Source organism: Sander lucioperca, chromosome 18 (genome assembly GCF_008315115.2).
Source record: "Sander lucioperca isolate FBNREF2018 chromosome 18, SLUC_FBN_1.2, whole genome shotgun sequence".
In the NCBI taxonomy this organism is placed as follows: domain Eukaryota; kingdom Metazoa; phylum Chordata; class Actinopteri; order Perciformes; family Percidae; genus Sander; species Sander lucioperca.
The window spans coordinates 16776614-16789043 of NC_050190.1; the positions used below are offsets into that span (position 1 = coordinate 16776614).

The following is a 12430-nucleotide window of genomic DNA, read 5'->3' on the forward strand; positions in this document are numbered from 1 at the left end:
CACGGAGATTAATTTTGTTAGATTGTTCACAAACGTTAGTTGGTCTGTGTTGCCAGATCTCGCGAGAGTTTGGTCCTGAGACAGAAACAGGTCTCAAACAAAGTTAATTTTCTCCTGATGTGTCTGAAAAGTGACATTTTAGTGTCAGAATGTTCTGGAGATATGTGGCTTGTGAAAAATGGCTCCAATATTTACTTTGGTGACTATGGGGCGAAAGAATCGCTCCTAATCTGTGTTCACTTCTCGCATTGGAATCAATATACTCAGGACCTGCCGCTAGTCTCCTAAAGAGGCGTGGCAGCGGAGGAGCCCACGGGACACAGATACAGGAAACTGCTCTGAGTTGGGGCGTCTCGGTTCTTAACTGTCTCTGTTGGCACTGACTTGGATGAATTTACTGTTCATCAGACCCCAGATGAGACAAGAAGCTAACGTTAGCTAACCCTGCGGTCCCTCTGCCTTTGCCTCCCCGCTGTAGTAGACATTGTATTCCCCCGACATGCTGTATTCACTTACTGTTTAAAACTTTTTCCAGCTTAGTGGGGGTGCATACCGCTCAAAACCAATGTGAAAAAACATAGTAATGTTCCCTCAGCATTTTGTTTTGTTGTTAAACAGTATGTAAAATGAGCAGGGACGTTAAATCACCGGTTTCACGTAACGTTATTCTAAGGTACCGTCTATGTGCTGGATTTTTCCTTAGGTTAGCTAGCAAATAAGCCCACTGACGGCGACATTATTGTTCATATTTTGACACAATGTTTAGTAATGACAGTAGTAGTGGTCATAGTGAGTGAAAATGTGATGTGAGATGTACATTGTGTTATGGATCTGGAATTGTTCATTAGCTGTGTAACGTTATGTGTGATCTGTAAAGCTGAACCGACTCACAGTAGTAAAACAGATTTTATTTCGATCCAAAGACTCTTTCTGTGAGATAAAGGACATTAACATTATACCCTGGACACTATCCATTATATCCAAAGGTTAATGAGTAATCGTGTTAAATAATCGTGATTATTATTTTTTCCATAATCGAGCAGCCCTAGGGGTTAGATGGTTAATTCTCAGCGGGAGTATGCTCTAATGGTAACACAAGTTCCTTTTGAATAAGTGTTCACGAAATGGCCTGCATTACTGTTACATTATTGATGAGGCTAATGCAGTCTAGCTCCCAGTTTTGTGTTTAAAAACTGAACTACTTTCCTTGTGTTTCAGGGAACAAATCTCAAAGGGAGGAGCTGGACTCTATCCTCTTTATTTTTGAAGTAAGTCAACTGTCTTTTTCTCCATCTCTGATTTCCACTGATAGCTGCTACAGCCTCAACCTGTTTACTGCTGAACTCTGGGGCGGGACCATAGTTTCCATGGTGCCATACTGCATGTAACTCTGGCTACTTCCTGGATTTGCCTTAAATAGCCCATAAATCATTTGGTGATTGTGCAGATGAAAAGAAGCCTTTGCTCAATCATTTTCCAGCCTTCAGCGAGTGGTGGGGGAGCTTTTAGTTCATTTCTTATTTTTTCAAACCTAGGTGTGTATGCAAATCAGAGGAAGTATGTATTGTGTCTGTGTGTTGGCTCTATGGCCCCTCCCTCTGTTTTTCTGAACACTCTTATGTTGCAAATGCAGGTTAAAGTCCCCTACCTCGTTTTCCCACCTGACTGCAAAGGCAGCTCCAGTTTCCAATACAAACAGCCAGCTCTCCAGTTACATTTGCTCAGGGCAGGGCTGTAAGGATGGTAGCAGGAAAAAAATGGGCGGTCTGTTTGTCCCTCTGTACAGTATGTCTTGTCCTAGTTTTCCTGATCACCTGGGAACACTGTGTGGGAGGGTTCCTTGCATTATGTCTGACATAGAGTAAGTCATTCCAGCTCCAGCACAGAAGAGGATCCTTTACTTTGGATTCAGGTCCCACTGACCAATTCATGTTTGTTAAAGTAGCATCAGGCCAGACACTGCTGTTATCTGTCTTTAGCTATGGATTCCTAATTTGCAAGTCAGGCATATCTACTATAACTCTATTTTCATGTTATCACATTACTGTTCTGATCTTCTGTCTGGGTGATGCATTATGTACTTAGTGCGTTTTAGTGCGTCTGCTGATGCTAGACTCAAACGTTCAGATTTGTAATCTATGGCCTCTTAGCTTGCTGTTTGGAAAATATTTTATTAAGATTGGTGTTCCCCATCTGTTTTAAAGAAAAGAAAACTGACTCACTATATGTCCCTCCAGTTTTCTCCACTGCTCACCAAGACTGCCTGTTTGCACACATCCAGTCATCTAACCTGTAAATAAAGTCTGATTTCATGCCTCTTACATATTTATGAAGTCATCTTTAAAAAGAAAACTAATATTGAAGGCAGCTTAACCCTCATTTGTCCCCTTTTAGCCCCTGCCTGTGGCGACGTGTGCTTTTACCCGTGCACTGAGAAGATAAGCTTGCTTTGAGTGGTGTGTACAGGACAGATACAGAGTTGCTTTGATCCTGTGCTCTGCTATACTCTGCGGACTTTCTTCTTATTCCACATTATAGTAGGCATGTTGGATCATATGTGGTCATAAATGTATCAGTGGATACATTTGTGCTCGCAAACATGCAGTACTGATATGTATCATGTTGTCCCAGAGGTTGTATTATGTAACACAGGGACATGACAAATGCGGAAAATGATTAACTAATACAATATTTTGAGGCACTTAAATTTGGCTGACCTATACAGTACATGTCGCCAGTGCGTGTGTCTGCTTTGAGCTAGCTATGCGTGGATTACTTTGCTGTCATGATTAGGTATGTGACCCCCTTTTCGTGGTTTGCTGTGGGGGAGAATGATTCCCCCATGCTGAGCCTGTTTGAGCAATGGTAGTAGAGTAATATCTAGAGGGGGTAATCTTTTGTCCCTCCCCCTTAAACCTTGCTGGAACACCCCACCCCCACTGCCACCAGCAGCATTCGCCGCTATTCCCTTCCAGGATTCCTTTGTGTCTACTGCCACGAAGACATCCACCATGGCAGCTTGTGATGCTGCACCAGAACTGAGCGAGATCAGCAACCTCATCTTTGTGAGGACACAACAGTGCTGAAAATGCTGGATAGAAAAGTCCCTTCTAATCATTTACATCACAATTTGATTTTAATATTGCTGTACTGTAGGCTTAGGCTTTTTAACACAGTTGACCAACAAATTAATTAAACATTGACCACAGTATATGTTGTATTATCACAGGGAAAAGGTATTCCATGGTCTTTTTTTAAATAAGAAGTTTGGCCTCATTGACCCCATGTGAAAATACTGTATTTCACTTTACTATGACACACCTAAATCATCACTGGTGCTGTTAATTGTTTTATGAAGTCGCATAACAAGTTCAGTGGAGACCTGTGTTTAATCAGGGTGTGACTGTATGTTAGATACACTTGTACATGGAATACAGTCAGTTCCCTGCTAATAGCTACCTTATGAAGACAAAGGAACATTTAAACAAATTTAGCAACAAGGCCAATGAAAAGAATATGAAAAACCTCTCATGGTCCCGTACGAGTTTATGATAAATGCCAAGATTTAAACAAAACTCTTTTATGTCCTGAAATGGCAAAGTCTGAGTTCAGACCTCAATCCAATTGAGAACTTGTGTCAGGTTGTCAGAGCTTGATGCTTGAGCTTGGTGTTCATTGTGTTTTGTAAGTTTTAGAGTATCGATACTAGGCAGGTGTGTGAGACAACGTCCTTGTCAGTTGGATAATGTCTGTCTCCCTTTGCCAGCCATCTATATGATATCGTATTGGGGTCAAAATGCAGTCCTTTTAATCACCTCTTATGTCGCCTCTTGCTGCTGTACAGATAAAGTGCAAGCAAATGTATGTAGTGAGAGAGATACTGAAAAGCTGTTTTAGATGGACACTAATTACGCGGCAAGTGCCGCTATGTGTAATTTCAGGAGACCAGTTGAGACCACTTCCTGTATTAGTTTTTGCTGTCACAAGACCAGCTTGAGCTTCTCTGGGTTTGAGGGACTCCAGTTTGTTTACGCTGCTGTATGACTGTAAATTACCTCTCACTGTCTAAAAGCAGTTTGACCCTGGTGCCACTGAGGTTATGGGACAGGTTAAGGGACAGCTGTGGGACCAACAAAACTCAGAGGGAAGTCAATTCATATCCATTTTCTATCCAGGATATGACCTCACCATGACCTGCCGTCTGTCATCCGGACCTAACTCAGCATTCTGAATTTCCCTTGTCATCCTCTGTAAAAGCCCCTCATCTCGATTTGATACTTGACTTATTGAGTTGCCTTATATGGGTATTTCTGATTTATTATAGCGAGTTAACCTTTTTTGGATGGATAACTGAATTTAATTCAGCTCAGGGGTACTGCAAAAGCTGTTGTCTAATAGAAAACTGCAGAAAATCTTAGGCTTTTGTCTGATTAACATTTATTTAACCAAGATGGTCTCTTGAGATTGAAATCTGACCGCACAACTATCTTCATAAAACAGAACCAGCATACAAAGTAAGAAGAGGAATACAGAAAAGGGAATAACAAAAGCCTAAACCAAAATATTGCCATTTCCTGTATTGTCCTAGTCCATTGCAAACAGCTCATCGCAAACAGATGATTGATTGTTATTCGTGTTTATTTAAATGCCCCACCAGATGCACCATTTAATTAGTAAGTAGGTTATTAAAATACAGTGTCACTCTGTGTCATGAACTCCCATCAACCATCTTCTGGTGTAATGGCATCATATTTCCTCTTGATGCACATCTTAGCAAGAATCACTGAAACTCTCCTCTACATGTTGATTAACATATTTCTTAAAAAAAATTAACCCAGGGCTATTTAGCTAAGTGATTTCTTTTCCTTCCCGTTTCCTCTTTATACATTCCTAGTTGTGACTGGCATTTCACCAGCAGGGGGTTATTGGTTAATGCATGAATGCTAATTTACTAAGTGTTTCTCGGGTCTGCACTTGGAGCAGGCTGAGTAAATGAATCATGATGTGTGAGGCTACGCTTTAACCTGTGCTTAGGTTTACCCTTCAAACATGAACTGATTTAAAGTTCTGCCGCACATTTAATAGATAACCATTTTTGTCGCACGCAAGGGCACTAATTTTGTGGATGCATTTTTTTTTTTTTTTTTTTTTTTTTTTTTTTTTTTTTAATAAATATATGGCTTTGTTTGTGTCTAATCATGATTGTTTTTTTTGTTTTTGTTTTTTTTAACAATGGTCCTGGACGAAGCCTGCTGCAGCTTGGCTTTTACACAGCAAAGAGGAAAACCTCATGGCTGACTGGCAATTGGATGCCTGAGGAGGAGTTTGATTGCACTCTGCTGCTGCCACCCACTGGCTACAGAGGAGAATGAAAACATCTTAGTAATTTGGTCATAGTTCAGTGTCTTTTGGTAAACTATTCTAAAATAAAACTAAATAAAAAAAGTTAAACTTTATTTTAGGATCATATGAGAAACCAACAACAATAAACAAATAAATAATGAGGGTCAAGCTCAGAAATTTGGTTAGCATGTAAATAAGCAGCCTGGTTTGTCTACAGTGTTTGGACTTACGCTGCAAAGCATTTTAAACAAAGCAGGTGTGTAACTGATGTTTTTTTTACACCGCATACATGAGGTCTGCAAGTGATTTTTAAAAGCAAGCTCTCATTTCCTTTGTAGGCCAAAATATGTTGTTGTATGCTGTAATGCAAAGATAATACTTACATACAATAAAATTTCACTTTATTAGTGCTGTGTTTTACAATCTTAGTTTGCCCAAGTTCTTTTATGTGATTGACACATTGGTTATTTTCTGATCACTGCATGTACAGTACATCTTGTGTTAATGGGTTTGTAGGTTAGTGCTTTGTATGTCTCAGGAGATTTCATTGTCTTTAGATTGTATAATCATCTCTGAGTTGTATCAAAACCCTAAACAATATGTAAATGACTATATTTCTCTTGGGAGTACTGCATGTCTGTTTATGCCATCAGAAAGCCCTTGTAGACCACCTCTTGGAGAAGTGTATTCTGTGTCATGTTCAGGCCCTGCGTCTGGAAACCTAAGTTCGGATCATGTAAATGTGTGAAGGCTGTAGTTGTACCACAGTAATGCCCCCATCTTTATGCTGGAGTATGGCTGCAGATTAGAGTAACTCCACCAACCTTCAGTCCGGCAGACGCTCCATTCGCCTCATATCAGCCAGTAAATTCCTCATTGTTGCGGCCACTGTTCCAGCTCCGCAGGGAGTCTTTCTGAGCTAGCTTCTCCATCTCATTCCCACTCTCCTATCCCGGTTCTCTGTAAGAAAGAAGATGTTATTGTGTCTGCTCTCTCTCACACACACACACACACACACACACACACACACACACACACACACACACACACACACACACACACACACACACACACACACACACACACACACACGGGGAGGCTTAAGCAGGCTACCCTGCTGTGTTACCACCTAGCATAATGTAACTGCTGCCCCAAGGAGACAGAGTAAAAGAGGCTAGTACGAAGCCTCTGCAGAAATGTGGTAATCCCATGCGGGATCAATAGCAAGGTGCAGCCACACGCCTGTACACGCATACTATCACGTCTGTGGATTAGTGAGAAATTGAACAGCAGAGATAATCATCCAGTGCCCCCTTTAAGTGATGTATGTCTTTCAACATCTCCGCTGTCACTGATAATGAGAGGGATTTAGTCTCAGAGGACAAGAAGGGAAAGTTAAAGATGGAGGATGACAAAGGAAGTAGGGCGTTGTTGACAAACTGAGACACTCACAACATGAGATGACTTCTGGACCACCACAGCTCTCAGCATAATGTAACGTAGCACAGGGCAAATTTTTTTTTTTTTATCGTATGCTGTCTTTCAGAGCAATTCTATTGTGGTTTACAACAAAACAATAGAAACAAGCAAACTAATGCTTACATTTTATTATGTAAAAATGGCATGTGAAATACATTTTTAGGAATAGAATTTAAACTTTATTTTATAAGCAACCGAATGTTTGCAAAGTTATTCACTTCAGTTTCGTTAGTTAAATAATTTGAAATACATAATTTGAAGAAAGTAAAAAAAATCCTTGATAAAAGCTTTTTCATTTGTCTCCCATGCCATACAATGATGCTCTATAGTCTCTAAAGCTTTCGCTCATGCTCCGTCATCTTTCTTTTTTTCTTTTGTCTCAGACGCTGCCGCAGCACTTTGCATCTGTGGCTGGAGAGGACTTAATCTTTGTTGTAGCTCTTTCCTGCACATTTTTTGTCATGCTCTGTATCCCTCGCTTGCCTGTGTTTCTCACTCTCCAGGGCAGATGAGCTTTTTATCATGCCGGCCAGAGTTGCTTGTCTGGTTGAGTGGGTCAGAGTTGCATACGTAACGCAGTAAAGTATAGTCTTGACCTCTCCATTGCAATCATGAAGTCTTATTGGGTCAGTGATTAGGATTTGATAAGAAGTGAGCCATTGGGGGCATCAGTTGCTCACACAGTGGACCGACTATTAACTAGCCACACGTGCGCGCACACACACACACACACACACACACACACACACACACACACACACACACACACACACACGCCTTTATTTCCCCTCTCCTGAGGGACCCAGTTAACCTGCCGCAGCATTCAAGAATAATGATAGGCTGCTGAAAGGTTAGGGCGCTCTAATTGAGTTGTAAAGCGGTTGTTGGCGAAGTGATGACATTTCTCAGTGCCGCCCTGTGTCACAGGGATCTGTAGACATGCTAGGCCAAGTGGAGGGAAAGGGCAAGGACACTGCATTCCATAAGTGTATTCTGCTTTGTCAAAACAGCGCCACTTACTTGTTATTTCTTCCCTCTTCTATTTTAGGATCAAATAAAGAAAATAGGGCTGCAACTAGCGATTGTTTCCATTATTGCTTAATTTACAGATTATTTTCTTGATTAATCGATTCATTGTTTGGTCTATAACAGCAAATAGTAAAAAATCAGAAAAGGATTTATTGCCAAGTAAGTAACACTTGGGAAGAATTTGGTGGTTGCTGCATACATAAACATATTAAAACATTAATATGAAATAAACCAATACAAAAACAAATATGTACAATATACTGTAAGTGTTTAACATTAAGAAATAAGAGTCTGTATGGTTTAGTGCAGAATGTGCAAAAATGTTGAGAGATGTGCAAAAAGTTCAGGATATATAGTATGTGCAATGGGCAGGTATACAGTCCAGGAAGTAGGTTAATGCAAAGTGTAGTGTCTAGAGGTGGGATGGGGGGGGATTATGAGTCTATGTCAGGGTTAGTGTTAGGGGGCCTGGGTTTTCTGTTTCAGAAAGAGAGGTAATTTAAACCTGAGAGAGAGGGGTAACTCCAGCCCGTTTCAGAAAGAGAGGTAACTTAACCTCATAGTCAGTTACTATGGTAACTGAGCCTGTGAACCTAATCTGGTCGGGAGCAGCTTTTCTTCAAGAAACCTCGAGTTTCTCCCAGTCTCCTCCCTCTGACACAGCGCGCTTTCATTTCCTCATTCATTCATTCAATCTGTATGAGGCGCATTTTAGCGCAGTTTGTTATCTGCATGAATAAAAGAAAAGTGTTGGTTTAAAAAAAACTGTGTTAGGCAGACTATAAAACGTTGGCATTTCATTTTGTCGCCGATCCCGTTGATGTATTACTTCGCAGGGAGTTAAACATACGTCGGGAGATGATATTGAGGCCCCGACTATAGATGCATTTTTTTATTTACAGATACTAGCCAACCTATTTGAGCGGCATCGTTTTTCTTCCCAGTCTATCAGTTATGTAGCCCACATAACCTTATCCGACCTCATATCACTAACGTCACCCATCGTGGACATGCTCTACATCCCAGCACATTCTTTGTGTCACATTACGTTTTTTTCCAAACGTTCTTTACAACATTGGTGATGCCGAGCATATTAGTAAAGCCACTGTAGCAAAGCGCTGTCAGAAGAGTGCGACTCATTCTGAAACGTTTTTTTAAACGTTTTTGTAGTGTTCCTTGGACACAAACCTGTAAGAGCTATTAAAAAGGAGTTCCACAGTATTGCAGGTGAATGATGTAAACCCTTTGAAATAAAAGATTATGAATTATAATTCTGTTAATGATGGTGCTGCAGCCGCAGAACGGGTTAGTAGGCCTAGGATTTTTTTCGCCCGCAGGATTGCACCTAAATGATATAGATTATAGGTTCAATACCATTTCACCAGTAATATTATACTATGATTAAATATGAAATGAATACACTATATTGGAACTTCTCTCTCTTTTGCAGCAGCCGCTGTGTTGCTTTAACAAAATATATGTTCAAACTCACTGTATGTGCGCATGAGTATTTCCGCCGACCAGTTTGTTTGTGGTTGTTACCATGGTGAATCGTAGTATCATTGCTCCATTCATGCTGCCTTTTTATAGTGGTGGTGCACACGCTTAACTCTGAGCGAATCTACTCTGAGTTGATTGAACCAACTCAAATCAGCTGTTCTGGAACCGAAAACTCAGTTTCCCATCTCAGAGTAAATCAACTCAGAGTTCAGGGTTAGACTTTACTTAGAGTTTGTTAAACCTCCTTCCTGAAACGGGCCCCAGGTCCTGTTAATGAGGCTGACTGCAGAGCGGAAGAGATTTTGGTCCTGATGGACCGCAGCCTCCTGCCAAAGGGGAGGGATTCAAAGAGTTTCTGTCTGGGGTGAGAGAGATCAACCACAATCTTTCCTGCCTGCTTTATGGAAATGTCCATCGCAATTTCCCAGAGCCCAAGGTCACGTCCTCAAATGTCTTGCTTTGTCCAACCAACAGACCAAAACCCAAAGTTATTCAATTTACTATCACATAAGACCAAGAACATATTTACATTTAAGAGCCTAATACTATTGGATGTTTGCCATTTCTGCATAAAATGAATTCATTTTCTGTATATTGACTAATTAATTAATTAACTAATCGTTTCAGCTTTAAAAGAAAATATTTTCTTCAGAAAAAGCCTGGAGCTGGTCAGTACAGTTCCTTGCGTAGGAAGTGAATGATGAATGAAAAAGGCCCGACTGCAGCCATTATGCTATCATGGACTCCAATAACTAATCACTTGCTAAACCTAATCAGAACTTTTTCTAATTTTTCATCAGAAAATTCTACAACACCTGCCTGAGAAAATCTACAACCGATGGCAGTTTCACAGTATAGGTATGTATTACTGGCTTTTTTCACCATATACTTACTTACTTATACATACTTGAATGCTAATTTTGTCTCTTTGTTACACCTGACAGGTAGGTGTATACTGTGCATGTGTCTTTCCTCCTTATACTTATGTAACTTCTAAGATACACTTTAAGACAAAAAATCATCACCACAACCATGCCTTAGCCTTTCATAAAGACGGGAAAAGAATTAGTCTTAGAAGGGGATGTAAATGGGAAATGCAAATGAGTACTTCATGTGAAATGCAAATAAGTAATTGAATTATGCTGCCTTGATTTCAGTGCCACACAAAAATAGGAAAACCATTGCAAGAAGCGATTTGTTTTGTTTGGCAGCTAAACAGTCTAGGGTCTAGATCACTGTTGTAGATTGGCCTTACCCTCGGGCTTGTAATTCCAAATATAAAGACTCATCTGGGTCAGGATGCCCCAGGCAAATTCACCATGTTGTCATTGGACAACAAATTATCACAGGCTTAAGGCTTCCTCTTGGCTTTTTCTTGACTCCGCATAGAATTTCCTTTACCAGTTCACGTGTCACTGGTCAAGATGCTGTGCTTTCATGATGTACTTCTGCTTTGAAGAATGTGTGGTGGTGGCTGGGATAGCTTCTCCCCATACCTGCATTTTAATTGAGTTTAACTTTTTCTTTCACATCATTTTGTTTTTATCACACTCTATGTCCAGTCGCATTTGCCGAAAGCATTTCAGTGCCCTGAGACAATTTTTTTGTGGTAAATGTGGTGGAATTTCCAGCTTATGAACTCTAATGCTATACTCTATGCTATGTAAGTGTAGACAATAGTACCCCAGGTCATTCAGGTCAGTGTACAAGAAAACCTCATAACCTTTCCAAGCAGAAGAGTTGTTCAACTTTGTGCCTCCATAGATGACGGGAGACGTAGGAACTGTATGATAGGACAGTGCTGCTCACCCTGCCAAGGCCATAACGAAAGTAAACGCATAACACATTTTGTCTGTGCTGAGACATTTGGGCACCCGCAATATCTATGATTATCTTAAAGGTTCAGCTAAACTTAACGCCTCCAGCATAATCTCAAATACACCTTCAGTAAGACAGGAACTTCAGAAGTTGGGATGGCACCCACACTACTGTGTGATCCTAAATTCTTCTCAATTGAGTGTTCATTGGGCTCCTGTGTAATTCATCAAAGTCTTCCAGACCTTCTTCACGTATGTGAAATGAGTTGTGCTGCTCCTGAGATTTTCCTTAACAGTAGGTCAGGAATGACATTAATGACTCGTAGTGGTTTTGTCCTTTTTAGCTGAGAATTGCAAGGTCACAGACATTTATATACAGTACAGACCATTATAAGCTGAAGAAAATCCTCACACCTTTTTACCATCCTCTGTCTGCTTACTTCTAATTCCTTTTGTCCTGAGCCTAAGACCTTTTGAAAGGAAAAGGTATTTGTGTGCCCAACGGAGACATGTTATTGATCGAACCTGATGAATGGAGAACATTAAAAGCACCAGACAAACACACTTATAAACTCGCGCACTCACATGCAAACACATTAGCTTTGCTATACTTTTGAAATACCTCAGCCACTTCTTCATGGCTGCCACTTAAATATGTCTGGGTCAAATCACTCAGTTACGGACATTCTTGATCAAGACTTTTAAGGCTGCAGTGTGTTGAAAGAAAATGCCAGGATTTGAAATAGAGTGAGACCTTCTCCTGCAGCTCTCCCCCTTCCCTTTCTGTCCAGCCCCTCCCATCAGATGAGCACAGGCATATACACTGGCTTCATACAGTAACCTGTACGAAGTACTAGTCATTTATTTGATCATGATGCCGTTATATAGCGGCAATTCTATGAGAATGTCCGTCCTGTCTTCTTTGTAAAGCCGTTTGAGATGACATACTGTAATTCGAGGCTCCAGCTAGCTACAGAAACATGAACTTGAATTAGCCGCAGCCGTGAGCTACGGTTAGCAGAAGGGTAAACTATGAGCACGTCTGCAGAATTTCCTTTTTCTCTCATACTGGCGGCTTCTCGTCATTGAAAAGGCAGCAGTAAGCGGTGCCGTGGTACCGTCCTCTGGTCCTTGTAGCAGACTAACGCTGCCGTCCGAACAAGGACATGCAGCTGGCTGTGTGACAGGAAACGTAAACATGGCAAACAAGCCTGTATTTGTGCTAGGCTTAAGGCTAACCCCAGCAGACCAATCTTTACCGA

General features: G+C 40.8%; 1 protein-coding gene across 9 annotated transcripts in view; it reads left to right on the top strand.

Moving 5' to 3' along the window:
• The window catches only part of ralgapa2 (Ral GTPase activating protein catalytic subunit alpha 2), a 114098-nt gene that overhangs the window by 17756 nt on the left and 83912 nt on the right, over positions 1-12430 (top strand). For all 9 annotated transcript variants that reach the window (XM_035994939.1, XM_035994937.1, XM_031288614.2 and 6 more), the window contains exons 3-4: positions 1219-1268; positions 10152-10209. In XM_035994939.1, the coding sequence (XP_035850832.1) occupies positions 1219-1268; positions 10152-10209 (108 nt within the window). The remainder of the gene's footprint in view (positions 1-1218; positions 1269-10151; positions 10210-12430) is intronic.